This window comes from Megalobrama amblycephala, linkage group LG12 (assembly GCF_018812025.1).
Source record: "Megalobrama amblycephala isolate DHTTF-2021 linkage group LG12, ASM1881202v1, whole genome shotgun sequence".
Taxonomy (NCBI): Eukaryota; Metazoa; Chordata; class Actinopteri; order Cypriniformes; family Xenocyprididae; genus Megalobrama; species Megalobrama amblycephala.
Genome location: NC_063055.1, coordinates 28,998,917 through 29,016,038, shown reverse-complemented (window position 1 = coordinate 29,016,038; position 17,122 = coordinate 28,998,917). Strand labels below are relative to the sequence as shown.

The 17,122-nt window shown below is 35.2% G+C and overlaps 1 protein-coding gene across 1 annotated transcript; it reads left to right on the top strand.

Moving 5' to 3' along the window:
- Positions 1 to 12,219: 12,219 nt before the first annotated feature.
- On the top strand, positions 12,220 to 15,763 carry myl7 (myosin, light chain 7, regulatory). Its single transcript, XM_048210420.1, has 7 exons — positions 12,220 to 12,379; positions 12,688 to 12,789; positions 14,678 to 14,753; positions 14,867 to 14,971; positions 15,073 to 15,151; positions 15,242 to 15,290; positions 15,494 to 15,763. Exons 1-7 carry the CDS (start codon positions 12,377 to 12,379, stop codon positions 15,596 to 15,598), a joined length of 519 nt encoding a protein of 172 aa, XP_048066377.1. The 5' UTR covers positions 12,220 to 12,376; the 3' UTR covers positions 15,599 to 15,763.
- Positions 15,764 to 17,122: the final 1,359 nt, after the last annotated feature.

Here is a 17,122-nt window from a genome sequence, read left to right as displayed (position 1 = left end):
TGCAAAAAAAAAAAAAAGGTAAGTGCATTTCAGAAATTTCAGAAAGAACCTAAATTACTCTGAAAGCCTAAAACATTTAAAATATAACATTAAAAAAATAATAATAATAAAAACATTTTGACATTTAATCAATGCTATACGGAAGAGGATTAGAGCCAAGCTATAATAAAAAAATAAAACCATCTCGAGATTAAAGTTGTTAAATTTCGAGAAAAAAGTCGAAATAAAATGTTGAGAATAAACTCATTAAATTACAAGAAAAAACTCGTTAAATTTCAAGAAAAAAGTTGAGATAAAATGTTGAGAATAAACTCGTTAAATTTCAAGAAAAAAGTCTAAATAAAATGTTGAGAATAAACTCATTAAATTACAAGAAAAAACTCGTTAAATTTCAAGAAAAAAGTCGAGATAAAATGTTGAGAATAAACTCGTTAAATTACAAGAAAAAAGTCGAAATAAAATGTTGAGAATAAACTCATTAAATTACAAGAAAAAACTCGTTACATTTCAAGAAAAAAGTCGAGATAAAATGTTGAGAATAAACTCGTTAAATTTCAAGAAAAAAGTCTAAATAAAATGTTGAGAATAAACTCATTAAATTACCAGAAAAAACTTGTTAAATTTCAAGAAAAAAGTCGAAATAAAATGTTGAGAATAAAGTCATTAAATTACGAGAAAAAACTCGTTAAATTTCAAGAAAAAAGTCGAAATAAAATGTTGAGAATAAACTCGTTAAATTACGAGAAAAAACGTGTTAAATTTCAAGAAAAAAGTCGAGATAAAATGTTGAGAATAAACTCCTTAAATTACGAGAAAAAACGTTAAATTTCAAGAAAAAAGTCGAGATAAAATGTCGAGAATAAACTCGTTAAATTACGAGAAAAAACGTGTTAAATTTCAAGAAAAAAGTCGAAATAAAATGTCGAGAATAAACTCATTAAATTACGAGAAAAAAACTTGTTAAATTTCAAGAAAAAAGTCGAGATAAAATGTAGATAATAAAGTCATTAAATTACGAGAAAAATGTCGTTAAATTTCGAGAAAAAAGTTTAGTTAAAATGTTGAGAATAAACTCATTAAATTATGAGAAAAAAGTCATTAAATTACGAGAACAAATTCGTAATTTAACTTCCATCAAGTTTATTTTGAACTTGATGGAAGTTTAAAAAAGCCAAGAGAAAGATATAATTTTAGTGCAGAGGTTTCAATATCAAGCATAAGTTTGTTTTTATAGAATTACAGTTTAGAAAATTTGGCTCTGCAGCCCTGGTGAGTCTTGTGCTGAATGCTGATAACATGAGGGTGTTGATTGTGTACACTACATAACCCACATTTCTTATTCCCTGGTTTGACTAGACCCTCGACAAATCCAAATGTTACATCATACAATTGCATTATGTGCATACTTCCATGTTTCAACTTTGTTGTCACAGTTTGAGGAAAGCCCAGTGTGACAAAACAAGATCCATATTAAAAGCCACTTGCCTTTGGCTTTGAAGTGTATGTTAGATAACGTTCTCATATTTGGATTAGTTACATAATGTAACAAAAACTCATATAACCAATTTCCTTAGGGCCATTTTCAATATATAATGTATGAATGCATTTGTGAATGTATGTATGTATGGATGTATGTGTGCATATAGTTTAAATATGTAGCACAATAGCACATTTTTATATAATATAAAATTTAGGTTTGTATATATACACACACACACAAACAAAAATTGTATAATATATAAAAAATGTGCTTTACATATTTAAACAATTATGTGTGTCAAGACCTTAAAAGACATGTGTGCTCTGCGGTCAGTAAGGTGGTCAAACACCCCCTGAACTCCCACACCAAGTTACGGTCACAATATTCTAACATTGCGAAAGGTGCTTATCAGCGCAAACAAAACTTTATTTTTGGACACATTTATCAACTATTCTTGGGTTCAAATGCTTTAAATAGCTTAGCTAAAGGACTTTGAATCATGTTACCATAGAAATACCCCACACAATAATCTTTATAATAATAATCGTATGCATTTGAATCACAACATAAAATAACACTACAGTTGCACAACTGATTGCAAGGCAAATAATTAAATAATCATAATAGGAGCAGGATTTGTGTTGTTAAATGCACATTGCAAGTCTGCATTACTATAAGCAAACCTGTCCTGATTAAAGACAGACAGCTATCAGCATAATAATATTTTTACAGCCGTGGCTTCTGTATGTTGTCTAGGCTTATTCCAGAAAAAAAAAAAAAAAAAAAATGTATGTTCAATTTTAATCATTTTATGAGAGAGTGATAACTGTAGTTAGAGTTAATCATTAATCAGTTTTTGTATGGTTTATGTTTGGTTGGCATTTCATTTTATGACATAATAATGCATTGAATAAAACCCGGTGAGTTAAGGTAACTCAAAGCATTTGAGGAAACAAATTGCCTTAACCATTTAAGTTTAAATGCTAATGCTAAGTACTGTGAACTTGTACTATTTGAGGCCTCATAATATTAAATTAAACTACAATTCCTCTTTGTGTAGCTGAAACTAAGGAGCTATTTACACAACTAAAAACTGAAAACCTTTTAGGTTTTGGTCATTCATTTACACAACAACGGCATTTTGGGGGCATGAAGATGCAAACTTTTGAAAACATGTTTCAAAGTGCAACTTTTTGAAAATTATACCATTATTGTCTCTGTGTAAACTACAAAAGCGACGTCATGCACATACATTTTACGTGTTCAGTCTATAGGCTTGTATTATTTCATTACAAAACGATATCGCCAACTACTGGCCTGGCATGCAGAATACAGCGTTTTTAGTCTCTTTTTGTGTGAACGGGGATTGTTTTGACAATGTTGTTGTCTGTCCGTGAAAAACACAAAGGAAAAACTTTTCAGTTTTTTTTTTCATTGTTGTTGTGTAAATGTACCCATAAATTGTATTAAACCATTAAAATCTTTTACAGTTAACTGCTAGTTAGCAATAGCACAGGCACACATGCATGTACTAAAATAGTTAGCAAAGAGACTATCACTGTGCTGAAGTGCTCATAGCCATTGCTTTTAAATAAAGCAACATGTAGTCTTAAAGGATTAGTTCACTTTCAAATGATAATTACCCCAAGCTTTACTACCCTCAAGCCATCCTAGGTGTATATGACTTACTTTCTGATGAACACAATCAGAGTTATATTAATAAATATCCTGACGCATCCAAGCTTTATAATGGCAGTGAGCGGATCAGCAAGTATGAGCTGAAGAAAGTGTCTCCATCCACATCCATCCATCATAAACATGTACTCCACATGGCTCCGGGGGGGTAATAAAGGCCTTCTGAAGCAAAGCGATGCGTTTGTGTAAAAAAAAAAAAAAATCCATATTTAACAAGTTAAAAAGTAAAATATCTAGCTTCCGCCAGACATAAGCATAAGCTTTTTGAACTGCAAGAGTTTTACACTTTCTTCGTAAGTAGAATATGGAAGGCGGTCTGGTGGAAGCTAGATATTTTACTTCATAAATTGTTAAATATGGATATAATTTTTACACAAACGCATCGATTCACTTCATAAGGACTTTTTTAACCCTGCCAGCGCTGTGTGGAATATGTTTATGATGGATGGATGTGGATGGAAGCACTTTCTTCAGCTCACACTCGTTGATCTGTTACTGCCATTATAAAGCTCGGATGCATCAGGATATTTATTAATATATCTCCAATTGTGTTCATCAGAAAGAAGAAAGTCATATACACCTAGGATGGCTTGAGGTAATTTTCATTTGAAAGTGAACTAATCCTTTACTGTTACATAGCCAGTTCTCAACCTGACCACTTACTCTACTCAACCCCTGAAAAACAGACAGAAACCATAACAGAACATTAAACACTGATTACAGATTACAGATGAAACAGATTACCCCCTATATTAATCTTAAACAAAAACACATAAAATAACAGTTAATTTTAACATTCAAGGTACGTTTACACAACAACGATGTACTAAAAATGGAAAAGTTTTCCTTTTGCGTTTTTCACATTTAGACTACAACGTTGGCAAAATGATCCTCGTTCACATGGATCTGCGAAAACGACTAAATAGCTGTATTGTTCATGCCAGGCCAGTAGTTGGCGATGTCAGTTTGTAATGAAACACTACACACCTGTAGACTGAACACGTAATACGTATGCGCATAACGTCACCATTTTCACAAATTTGCATTTTTGTAGTTTACATGGAAACATAATGGTATCATTTTCAAAGAGTTACACTTTGAAACCAGTTTGCAACAGTTTGCATTTTCACACCACCAAAAAGCTGTTATGAGCGGCCAAAATGCATGAAAAGTTTTCTGTTTTTATCTGAAAATGATGTTGTGTAAACAACCCCTTACTTTTCTTTAACAGTCAGAAACAAAGAATGCTGGGAAATAGACATCTGAGTTCTGTATAATATAATTAGTTGAGTTCACATTTTAATTAAAGGGATAGTTCACCCAAAAATGAAAATTTGATGTTTATCTGCTTACCCCCCAGCGCATCCAAGATGAGGGTGACTTTGTTTCTTCAGTAGAACACAAATGATGATTTTTAACTCCAACCGTTACCGTCAGTCAGTCAAATAATGGGAGTGGATGGGAACTTCTACTATAAGAGTAAATAAAACTTGCATAGACAAGTCCAAATTAAACCCTGCGGATCGTGACGACACATTGATGTCCTAAGACATGAAACGATCGGTTTGTGTGAGAAACCGAACAGTATTTTTATATATTTTTTTACCTCTAATACACCATGTCCAACTGCATTCAGCAATCGCTTAGTGAGGTCTGATCGCGCTCTGACAGCGGCAGTGATGTCTAGCACTCATTGAAGTATATGCGCGAGACATCACTGCCGTTGTCAGAGCACGATCAGACCTCACTAAGCGAGTGCTGAATGCAGTTGGACATAGTGGTGTTTTACAGGTAAAAAATAATATAAATATTGTTCGGTTTCTCGCACAAACAGATCGTTTCGTGTCTTCGGAGCTGCAGGGTTTAATTTGGATTTGTCTATGCAAGTTTTATTTACTCTTATAGTAGAAGTTCCCATCCACTCCCATTATTTGACTGACTGACGGTAACGGTTGGAGTTAAAAATCATCATTTGTGTTCTACTGAAGAAACAAAGTCACCCTCATCTTGGATGCGCTGGGGGTAAGCAGATAAACATCAAATTTTCATTTTTGGGTGAACTATCCCTTTAAGTTTGGTGGATCCAAAATAATCAATATTCATATTCATGCATTTTATTCATATTTCATGTTAATCATTTATGGCTTATTATTTTTCAATAGTCCTTTTGATTTCATATATTCATGTACTCCTACTCAATATATTAATCCTCATCATATTTTCAAGTATTTATTCTTTATTGTACCCTTTATAGTTATTCTTCTTTTATATTTAAGAGTATGTATGCTTACTATATTCAAGTGTTCCAATGAGACAGGTCATGTTGACACATTTGTGGTTAGATATTGGACGCCTGCCAAGTACTGAAGCAATGATGTTTTCAGAATTAGTTGCTCATTTAAACTTGGTGTACGTTTTATATCAAAATATGTTTGTTTCCATTTCTTCAGACATGTGATAATGCCAGATCTGCAAAATTCCCTTAAGGGTGTCAAAACAACCCCTTTTGTATCTATGTTCATCTATTTTTGACATTTGACCAGTCTATGACATAATGGATAAATCAATTTGACCTTTTCTTATTAAACCAAAACCAAAACAAGTTTGAGTGGGATGTAAGTTTTCCTATGCTTATGGTATAAAAATTTTCTTTGCTCTTTTTGCTTCTCGCATCTCTTCTGCATCTCTCTACCTCTCATTTCATTCTGCAAATCTTCATCTTCTTCTGTTAGATACAGTACTCTGGATTTTATTATTAACTATTAACTAAGTCTTATTAATTTTTTAATTAATAAATGTATTAATTACTTTTTCAAATTTAATCTCTGACATAATCATTGCTGGACTGCCTGGATCTACGTTTCTCAAGTTTTTGCATCAAAGTGCACTTGAACTTTAACTAATATCTGAATGAAATTAACTTGTTTCATTTAGTAAATATGACTGAAAGGTTTTACAGGGATGGACTTAAACACACAATTGTGCAACTGTGCCATCTCTGTACTGAAGATGCAGCCAGATGACACAAATCACACACATGGAGTTCGTCCAAGGTCATGAGCCATTGACAGTCATATGAGCAATCTCGCAACAAAGAAATCTACTGTGGCGTGAGGGGGAGGATCAATGAAAGGTGAGCAGATATGTACAGGACATTGCAGCATGTGTTGATAAACGTTGCATTCCAGGCAATGTCTGGACAGAAACCAAGTGCAATTACAGTAAGTGTAGATAAAATGTAAGATTTAATCTGATTTTAATCTGATTTAAGAAAGTACTCTTGATACTACTTTGTATATAAATAAATATCCACCTAATGATGGTGAAAATTCACTGCATCTGCATATATAGATATAAAAATATACACCTACTTGTATGATTTATTTTTTGGTTAAGGGCATTTTGAGTAAAGCATAATAACTATATAAATGATAAGTCCAATTAGACAAAAAGAGAGAGAAAGAGAGAATAAAACATTTTTAAAAATGCTTTTTAAGAAGATACTTTACCTTGTCCATGGTATGAAGGTCCATGGTGTGTCTTCCTCATGGGTGCATCATTTCATAGAGAAATGTGTGTATGGTGCAGGTTTTCCTCAGTTCTTCCCAGCTCAATGCAAATGGCTCAAAAGAAATTAAAAAAATATATATATGTAAACCGTCGATCAGCTTATCCAACATTCTTCATGGTCAACTGTTGATATTCCAATAGTCAGTCACACTGGATGTGGTCCTTTGTGTGGTCCATTTTTAATCATCTGAGTGTCCCAACACCAAAATCCAAATATTTTTGTAGGCTAGATATGTTGTTCAGTATTTTCATTCCAGTTTACTAATTCCTTGTCCGGCGTTAGAGGTGTGCCATGAAAATAATGCTCAACCAGCTTACCTTGTACCACTGACCCAATGATAAAAACAAAACAAAAGAGTAGACTTACAGTATCATGACTGCATTATGCCTTTTAACTTAAATAATCGGAGTATTGCGATCCTTTGGAACACTCTATTGAGGAAAAGGGGTTTCATTCATAACTTCCCCCTCCCAACTCACTGTAACTAAGGCAATAAAAGGACTGTTTCCTCCTGTTTTGTAGAAAAATACCCACACCTGTCTCCTTCTACGCCAATTCAGACCGCAGGCCCTTCTCGTTGCCGTGGCAAACTCGTCACCTTGGATATCTGTGAAGACCACACACTACTGATATGGAAAATACTTTGCTTGCCCTGGGTTAAGTGCCCAAAGGAAATTGTTAAATGAGGCAAAATTACTTAGGAAAACATTGGAGGAGTATGAGTGTTGTTTGGTGAAAATGAGTGAGAGTCTATCTAGTCTTCGCTTAACGCTAACCTTCATAGACAGTAGGATATTTTATATTGTAATTTGGAATTAAAGAGAAATGCTTGTTGCTGTTGGTGCAATACTATATCGGCCAAAGATAATAAAAACAAAAGATATGCAGTCTGATATTTAATGTTGAACAGTGGGCCAAGCATGTGAGCTCCTTTTATAGTCAAGAACAAAAGGATTCATAGTTCACTGCAGCAACTTCTTATCCAATTTCTTATCAAATCAACTTTTAAAGATAATACAGACAGTAAAAGACAGAATCTCTCTCTTATATAAGGCCTGTACGTGACAACTTGCCCCATATTTCCCCCGTATAGGCAAACATTACTAAGTACTGTTGTGTAGCGTTAATGTAAATGTACATTAATTTGACATTAAAGTTACATAATTGGGCTTCAATCATCCCTAAAATATTTAATGTAAACAGTAATTTACAATGACAGTGACTCTACTCTGTATCGAAATATTATACTTATGCCATATGTTCCATAAAAGTCTTGTGTTTTTGTAAAATGCTTTTTTAATAAATCGTTTGTTTACATAAAAGAGTCCCAGCTAGTAGGCTATATGGCATGTGAAGATAAACTTATCATTTTGATGTCGAATTATGATCCAGAAAGGTCCAAATGACAATCATCAGACTGCGGACTGTGGAGTAGCTACAGAAATTGAAATCTACAGGTAACGCTAATACATACTAAATACGCAGTCACGCAATGCTGATGTTGTTAACATTAACAATTTGAGAACAAAGTATAACAACAATTTGCACGGTTTGACATGGTATGAACTAAGTGATTGTTAGATTTAATCACCATTGGTCAGAATAAAAGTGGCAGACATGTTACTTACTTGTTCAGATGACATTTTCCAGTGAAAATTCTTACTTTGGTCATACTTCAAGACTTCAATTTGTGATTCCGAAGTACAGTATCAACACCGGTGCAGTAATTGACAGCAAACATTAGATTAATCCGCGCTGAGGATCTGTGCCGAGGCACATCCCACGTAAAGATGGTAATTCCACAAATAACTGCAATTGCAAATTTCAAACAGAGATGGTGGCAAAGTGGCTTACGGACTACAGCTTTAAGTAATACTTTAAGGTGTGGTCACATTGGCAAAATTTTGGAGAAATTTCCCAGGAAATGTTGTGTGGGGAAATGTGTGTGGGGAAATGTTTTGCCCTAAAACCAAATTTGTGATCATGTCGATTCCTATTGAAATGGCTGGATTTTGCCTGTGAAAATTTTGCAGAACAATGGTATATACAGTGGGTACGGAAAGTATTCAGACCCCCTTAAATTTTTCACTCTTTGTTATATTGCAGCCATTTGCAAAAAAAAAAAAAAAATTAAGTTCATTTTTTTTCCTCATTAATGTACACACAGCACCCCATATTGACAGATAAACACAGAATTGTTTACATTTTTGCAGATTTATTAAAAAAGAAAAACTGAAATATCACATGGTCCTAAGTATTCAGACCCTTTGCTCAGTATTTAGTAGAAGCACCCTTTTGATCTAATACAGCCATGAGTCTTTTTGGGAAAGATGCAACAAGTTTTTCACACCTGGATTTGGGGATCCTCTGCCATTCCTCCTTGCAGATCCTTTCCAGTTCTGTCAGGGTGGATGGTAAACATTGGTGGACAGCCATTTTTAGGTCTCTCCAGAGATGCTCAATTGGGTTTAAGTCAGGGCTCTGGCTGGGCCATTCAAGAACAGTCACGGAGTTGTTGTGAAGTCACTCCTTCGGCCCAGTCTGAGGTCCTGAGCACTCTGGAGAAGGTTTTCGTCCAGGATATCCCTGTACTTGGCCGCATTCATCTTTCCCTTGATTGCAACCAGTCGTCCTGTCCCTGCAGCTGAAAAACACCCCCACAGCATGATGCTGCCACCACCATGCTTCACTGATGGGACTGTTTTGGACAGGTGGATGAGCAGTGCCTGGTTTTCTCCACACATACCGCTTAGAATTAAGGCCAAAAAGTTCTATCTTGGTCTCATCAGACCAGAGAATCTTATTTCTCACCATCTTGGAGTCCTTCAGGTGTTTTTTAGCAAACTCCATGTGGGCTTTCATGTGTCTTGCACTGAGGAGAGGCTTCCGTCGGGCCACTCTGCCATAAAGCCCCGACTGGTGGAGGGCTGCAGTGATGGTTGACTTTCTACAACTTTCTCCCATCTCCCGACTGCATCCCTGGAGCTCAGCCACAGTGATCTTTGGATTCTTCTTTACCTCTCTCACCAAGGCTCTTCTCCCCCAATAGCTCAGTTTGGCCGGACGACCAGCTCTAGGAAGGGTTCTGGTCGTCCCAAACATCTTCCATCTAAGGATTATGGAGGCCACTGTGCTCTTAGGAACCTTAAGTGCAGCAGAGGTTTTTTTTGTAACCTTGGCCAGATCTGTGCCTTGCCACAATTCTGTCTCTGAGCTCTTCAGGCATTTCCTTTGACCTCATGATTCTCATTTGCTCTGACATGCACTGTGAGCTGTAGGGTCTTATATAGACAGGTGTGTGGCTTTCCTAATCAAGTCCAATCAGTATAATCAAACACAGCTGGACTCAAATGAAGGTGTAGAACCATCTCAAGGATGATCAGAAGAAATGGACAGCACCTGAGTTAAATATATGAGTGTCACAGCAAAGGGTCTGAATACTTAGGACCATGTGATATTTCAGGTTTTCTTTTTTAATAAATCTGCAAAAATGTCAACAATTCTGTGTTTTTCTGTCAATATGGGGTGCTGTGTGTACATTAATGAGGAAAAAAAAAGAACTTGAACAAATGGCTGCAATATAACAAAGACTGAAAAATTTAAGGGAGTCTGAATACTTTCCGTACCCACTGTATATATATACACCGATCAGGCATAACATTTTGACCACTGACAGGTGAAGAGAATAACACTGCTGATTTTCTCTTCATCACAGCACCTGTTAGTAGGTTGGGATATATTAGGCAGCAAGTGAACATTTTGTCAAAGTGATGTGTTAGAGGAAAAACGGGCAAGCGTAAGGATTTGAGCGAGTTTAACAAGGGCTAAATTGTGATGACTAGATGACTGGGTCAGAGCATTTCCAAAACTGCAGCTCTTGTGGAGTGTTCCTGGTCTGCAGTGGTCAGTATTTATCAAAAGTGGTTCAAGGAAGGAACAGTGGTGAACCAGTGACAGGGTCATAGGCCGGGGCTCATTGATGCACGAAGGCTGGCCCGTGTGGTCCGATCCAACAGACGAGCAACTATAGCTCAAGTTGCTCAAGAAGTTAATGCTGGTTCTGATAGAAAGGTGTCAGAATACACAGTGCATCACAGTTAGTTGTGTATGGGGCTGCATAGCCACAGAAAAGTGAGGGTGCACATGCTGACCCCTATCCACCGCTGAAAGTGCCAACAGTGGGCACGTGAGCATCAGAACTGGACCATGGATCAATGGAAGAAGGTGGCCTGTTCTCATGAATCATGTTTTCTTTTACATCACGTGGATGGCCGGGTGCGTGTGTCGTTTACCTGGGGAACACATGGCACAAGGATGCACTATGGGAAGAAGGCAAGCTGGCAGAGGCAGTGTGATGCTTTGAGCAAAGTTCTGCTGGAAAACCTTGGGTCCTGCCATCCATGTGGATGTTACTTTGACACGTACCACCTACCTAAGCATTGTTGCAAAACATGTACAGCCATGGAAACAGTATTCCCTGGTGGCTGTGGCCTCTTTCAGCAGGATAATGCACCCTGCCACAAAGCAAAAATGGTTCAGGAATGGTTTGAGGAGCACAACAACAAGTTTGAGTAGACGTTTCCTAATGCGCGCATTTGCAGCTGTGCTTCGGGCAACATGGTCTCCAAATTCCCCAGATCTCAATCCAATCGTTAGATAGATAGACTTGTTTGACTGTCACATTTCATGTGTTTTACAGCATCTTATGGGCTTAAGGTATTGACCCTACATGAGTTTATACATGGGTTCCATTGCGGCCCTATCTGAATTAACCCCATATGGGCTATTGGAACCAAAAATGAAGTTCTCCAGTTAAAAGAAGTTCATCTTTTAAAAACAAATCTCTATTATTATTTTTTTTTCCACCACCATATGTTTGGTGTATTTTAAGGCAAAAACGTGTTCTGTGTGAATGGACCAAGAGCTGTCCAAATGATTCATTCTGAATCAAGAACCATATTGCTAACCCATTTGACCCAAATCATAAAAAGAACCAACTTCCAAGACTGATTCATTTACTATTCAGGCATCGCTAGCTCTAATTCTAATGGGACTTTATAAAAGATAGTATAACAAAAATGGTACAGTTTTTAAAAATGACATGCACAGTGCTGTGTCAAATAATCTATAAAAAGTTTTCCTTACACACTATCCAATTCAACATTTCACAGTCACAGGGACTGCGTTTCCCAGAGCTTTGCTCAAGGACACTATGTTGATATGAGACTTTTGTAGTTCTCAGGGTCATGGGCTGCCCTATTTTGGTCTGAATATTTAACATTTGTGCTGCCATTCAGACTCACATACTGCCACGGTCTCAGGCCCTTGATCCTTCCATTCACATTCACTCAGTTTCATTGCATCCATCCGTCCATCATTTTCATCCCTTAAAATCTCTCCCCTCCCCATCCACACACTTTATCTCATTTTCCAGCCAGCTGGAATCCAAGTACTTGTGCAGTTATCAGGGCTCCTGTATTTAGGAGGCTCTGGGTGCCCATGTAGGGGACTAACAGAAGCACTGCAGACCTTTATAGAGGGACGAGTGATAAGAGTCCTCATACATAAAGACTCCATGAACAACACCACTGACCCAGGAGCACATACACAGAGCAAAGCAGACAGTGAACATGGTGAGTGGACACGGCTTCTTATTTATGTTTAAATTAAAATAGGAATGATTTATAGTGCATATAGAAGCACTACAACTAATTCTTCTTGTAATATTGTTAGTTAATATGAGGAAACTTACCTAATAAAAGTGGAAAAATTTTCTTAAACATTTTTTTCTGTGACATTAGTCAAAAAAAAAGAAAAAAAAAAAAAAGCAATTTTAATGAGCCACATTGTATGTATTGCTGTGGATTAAATGATATAGGCTGCCTACCGGGTGCTTCCGATTGTTATTTTTCTTATATTTTTCTGTCTTTCTTACTGACAGGCTAGTAAGAAAGCTGCATCTAAGAGGGGGAAAACTGCTCAAAGGGGCTCTTCCAATGTCTTCTCCATGTTTGAGCAATCACAAATACAGGAGTTTAAAGAGGTCAGTCTTTATATTATATGAAACCCAAACTGAACAAAACCTTACAGGTTTCATAACTCTCAACGTCACACCAACTTTACTAAAATCACGTAAAGCAATATGTGACGCTGGACCACAAAACCAGTCATAAGGGTCAATTTTTGTTAGGATAGGACAATATTTGGCCGAGATACAACTATTTGAAAATCTGGAATCTGAGGGTGCAAAAAAAATCTAAATATTGAGAAAATCGCCTTTAAAGTTGTCCAAATGAAGTCCTTAGCAATGCATATCCACTCACAAAAATACATTTTTTATATATTTACGGTAGGAAATTTACAAAATATCTTCATGGAACATGATCTTTACTTAAAGGATTAGTTCACTTTCAAATAAAAATTTCCTGATAATTTGTTCACCCCCTTGTCATCCAAGATGTCCATGTCCTTCTTTCTTCAGTCGAAAAGAAAATGGTTGAAGGTCAAAATTACAGTTTCAGTGCAGCTTCAAAGGGCTTTAAACGATACCAGACGAGGAATAAGGGTATCATCTAGCGAAACGATTATATATGTTAATTATATACGTTTGAACTAAATTTTCATATACAATATATGACAATTTAGTTCAAACTTTGACCTGTGGAGGGCAGTAATACACTTAGCAGCGTCTACACTGCTGGAATTCTAATAGAGAAGAAGAAGAAGAGAACTAAGGTGCGTCCCAATTCGCGTACTTATGCACTGTTCTATGACGATTTTAAGTATAAATAGTGCGAGTAGTGCGTTCACACTGAAAATTCCAAAGAGAAAAAGTACACTTGAAATACCCAGATGATGCACTAAATTAACGGAAAAAACGGTGTGTGGAACACTGTCGCAGCTTTAATTACGTAGTGGAGGGGAAGGGCCTGTCAGACTCCGAAGTTAAATGACAAAATAACCTTATACAATTGACGCACTACATGGATGAGTACATAGTGCATAAGTACATTGTGTATAAGTGCATAGTGTATAGTGCGTCAAGTGGGACGCAACTCTAGTTCACGACGAGCGTCTATGGTTAAAATGTATATAATTTTTATTTTATTTTTTTGAAAATGACCGATTGTTTCGCTAGATAAGACCTTTATTCCTCGTCTGGGATGGTTTAAAGCCCTTTGAAGCTGCACTGAAACTGTAATTTTGACCTTCAACCATTTGGTGCCCATTGAAGTCCACTATAAGGAGAATAATCCTGGAATGTTTTCATCAAAAACCTTAATTTCTTTTCGACTGAAGAAAGAAGGACATGGACATCTTGGATGACAAATTATGAGTAAATTATCAGGAAATTTTTATTTGAAAGTGAACTAATCCTTTAATATCCTAATGATTTTTGGCATAAAAGAAAAATCTATCATTTTGACCCATACATTGTATTGTTGGCTATTGCTACAAATATACCAGTGCAACTTGTTTTGTGGTCCAGGGTCACATATATATCAAACCTCTGCTCCGTGATTGTTTATATTGTCACAAAATGTAAACTATATACTTATATATCCAACTTACAAGCTTTGCATAATTAGTTAACATCCTTGCGACAATACATTTTCATGTACTTAGTCATAAATTTACATGTAAAATTATATATTCTACAACAAATCTCAACTGCTTGATTGTTTATATCATTGCTAAATGTAATTATATTATTCCCAGCTCTAAATGTAACTATAAGGCATGAAAGTATTAAGATATTATAAATATTAACATCATGATTTTTCTGTAAAGTTGCTTTGAAACAATGTGTAAAAAAATGCGATACAATAAAAAGCTACATAAGGCACAAGCAGAAGTTGATATCAGGAGGATTGCTTCAATATAATAAGTAATCTAGTACAAATGTGACTTACATCATGTGCTTCTTTTAGGCATTTGGCTGCATAGATCAGAACCGGGATGGAGTTATAAACAAATCTGACCTGAAGGAAACTTATGGACAACTGGGTATAAAATGCATTTGCTGTGGAGTTTCAGAACACCTTCATCATACATGTGACATACAAAACATCATATAAGTTTATCTTTTTAGATAAACATTGAGTTCTGTGTTTGCGCAGGGAAGCTGAATGTGAGTGATGAAGAGCTGGAGTCTATGTTAGCAGAGGGAAAAGGGCCCATCAACTTCACTGTCTTTCTTACTCTCTTCGGAGAAAAGCTCAATGGTATGACAGCTAAACTTTCAAGATCTTTCAAGGCCTTAAAATATAAGTTTTAAAGAATGGAGGATTTATTATAATTTTGTAATATTCTTATCTCGAAACAGGCACAGACCCAGAGGAAACCATCCTTGCTGCGTTTAAACTCTTCGACCCAAATGCTACAGGAGTTGTCAATAAGGATGAGTAAGTGTACAAAACAATATCACAGAAACATTACTGTATTGTTTTTTTTTAAAAAGAGCAATTGATGTATTTGATGTCATTGTGTTTCAGGTTTAAGAGGCTGCTAATGAACCAAGCTGATAAATTCACAGCAGAAGAGGTTAATATTTGCATTTTAAAATACTAATGGCATCTAAAACAAATATTTAGTCACATAAAATGCATAAAAAATCAATAGATACCAATGTTTCCCATATTCTGCTATCACAAACAGCAGGCTTTTAGCCTATATTATCAGATACTGTGATAAAAAAGCATGTTCTTTTAAAATAATTTCTTCTAATCTACTTGATTCTGTTTCAGGTTGACCAGGCTTTTGCAGTCGCTCCAATAGATGTGGCTGGGAATATTGACTATAAATCACTTTGCTACATTATCACGCATGGTGATGAAAAAGAGGAGTCTTGAATAAAGACGAGACTTACATTTCATTTAAACGTTGTCATTTCGGTTCTGTCTGCTACTGTGTTCATGTCAACCCTCTGGTATATCAGCTTTCATTATTAAAACATTTGTTTTGCATTTTAAAACAAGATTTATAGTTCTGATAATAAAGGCAGTGCGTACTTCAAATCTATTGCTTGTTTTCACTTGTAATGCGCAGTACACTGCAAATAACATAGTAGGCTAATGCATTCATAACACAAAACAGCATCTTGCATGTATTTAACTAAAAAAAAGATAGCCTATGACATGAAGGCTAGCTCATTTATTTCAGTTTTATAAAATTACATACACTAAATATGCAGAATAGATACATATTATTATCATATATTATTGCTGAACAACTGAACATTAGAAAAGACCACAAGGGTAGAATATTTTCTCACTCGTAAATTGTGTCTGTAATTGCTGCCCCCCACAGACAGTTAGTCGAACTGCATTTAGTAACTGGAACTTTTCTTGGACTAATGACGCATTTTCGTAAACCTCTAATAAACTTCTCAGTTGCTATGCTTTAATTCTTTTAGTTTCAGAATAATGCATTATGGGCTAAATAAACTATATTTAGGATAAAGAAATAGAGAATCCAGCTTTTTCAGAAATGTTAAAGAAAATTACAATTTTGTAATTTTTTCCCTCATGCCATTCTAAACCAGTATGACTTATATCACAATAGCAATAGTAATAGCAATAATAATAATAATAATAATAATAATAATAATAATAATAAACTCAATTAATCAGAAATGACAAATAGTAATAATAGTATTAGTAATAGTAATGATATAACCATATTAACAAATAAACTCATTTCATCCGGAATGAGGATGAGGTTAAAGGATCAAGAAGAAGACAAATAAAAAATAATAGTAGTAGTAATAGCAGTGATAATAATAATAATAATAATAATAATAATGGTAATATTGATACAGCTATTAATGATAAGGTATTATAAAGCTGTATGACTTTTTTGAACAAAAGATACCTTGAAGAAATGTCTGTTTTAGTGGAGTTCAATGTTGATTGACCCGAATGTTCTTCAAAATATCCGCTTTTGTGTTCAGAAAGAAATGCACAAAGGCATGAACGACATGAATTAATAATAAATAATGAATGCCTACTAAAATTAATTCTTTAAAAGACTGACAATTTGTAAAAACAGCCTGGTAGACTGTGTATAACTACCAATATAATATATGTCATATAATAGAATAGATATATATTTATATCATTATTATTATTATAAACGTCTTATAGCCTATTTCCATTGATTTTCCCGCGTCTGTCACATAAACTTACACTGATTCAAATTAAACCTCGAGAAAGGTTTTTTTTTTTCTTCTTCTTCTTCTTCTTTCAGTTCCTTTGGTTATTCGCATCTTAGAGACGAACATATTCTAAAATATAAAGGTTTTAATATAAACAGTTAATTTATTATTAGTAGTGCCTATTTTTATTAACTACTATGAAACATTAAACAGACTTCTA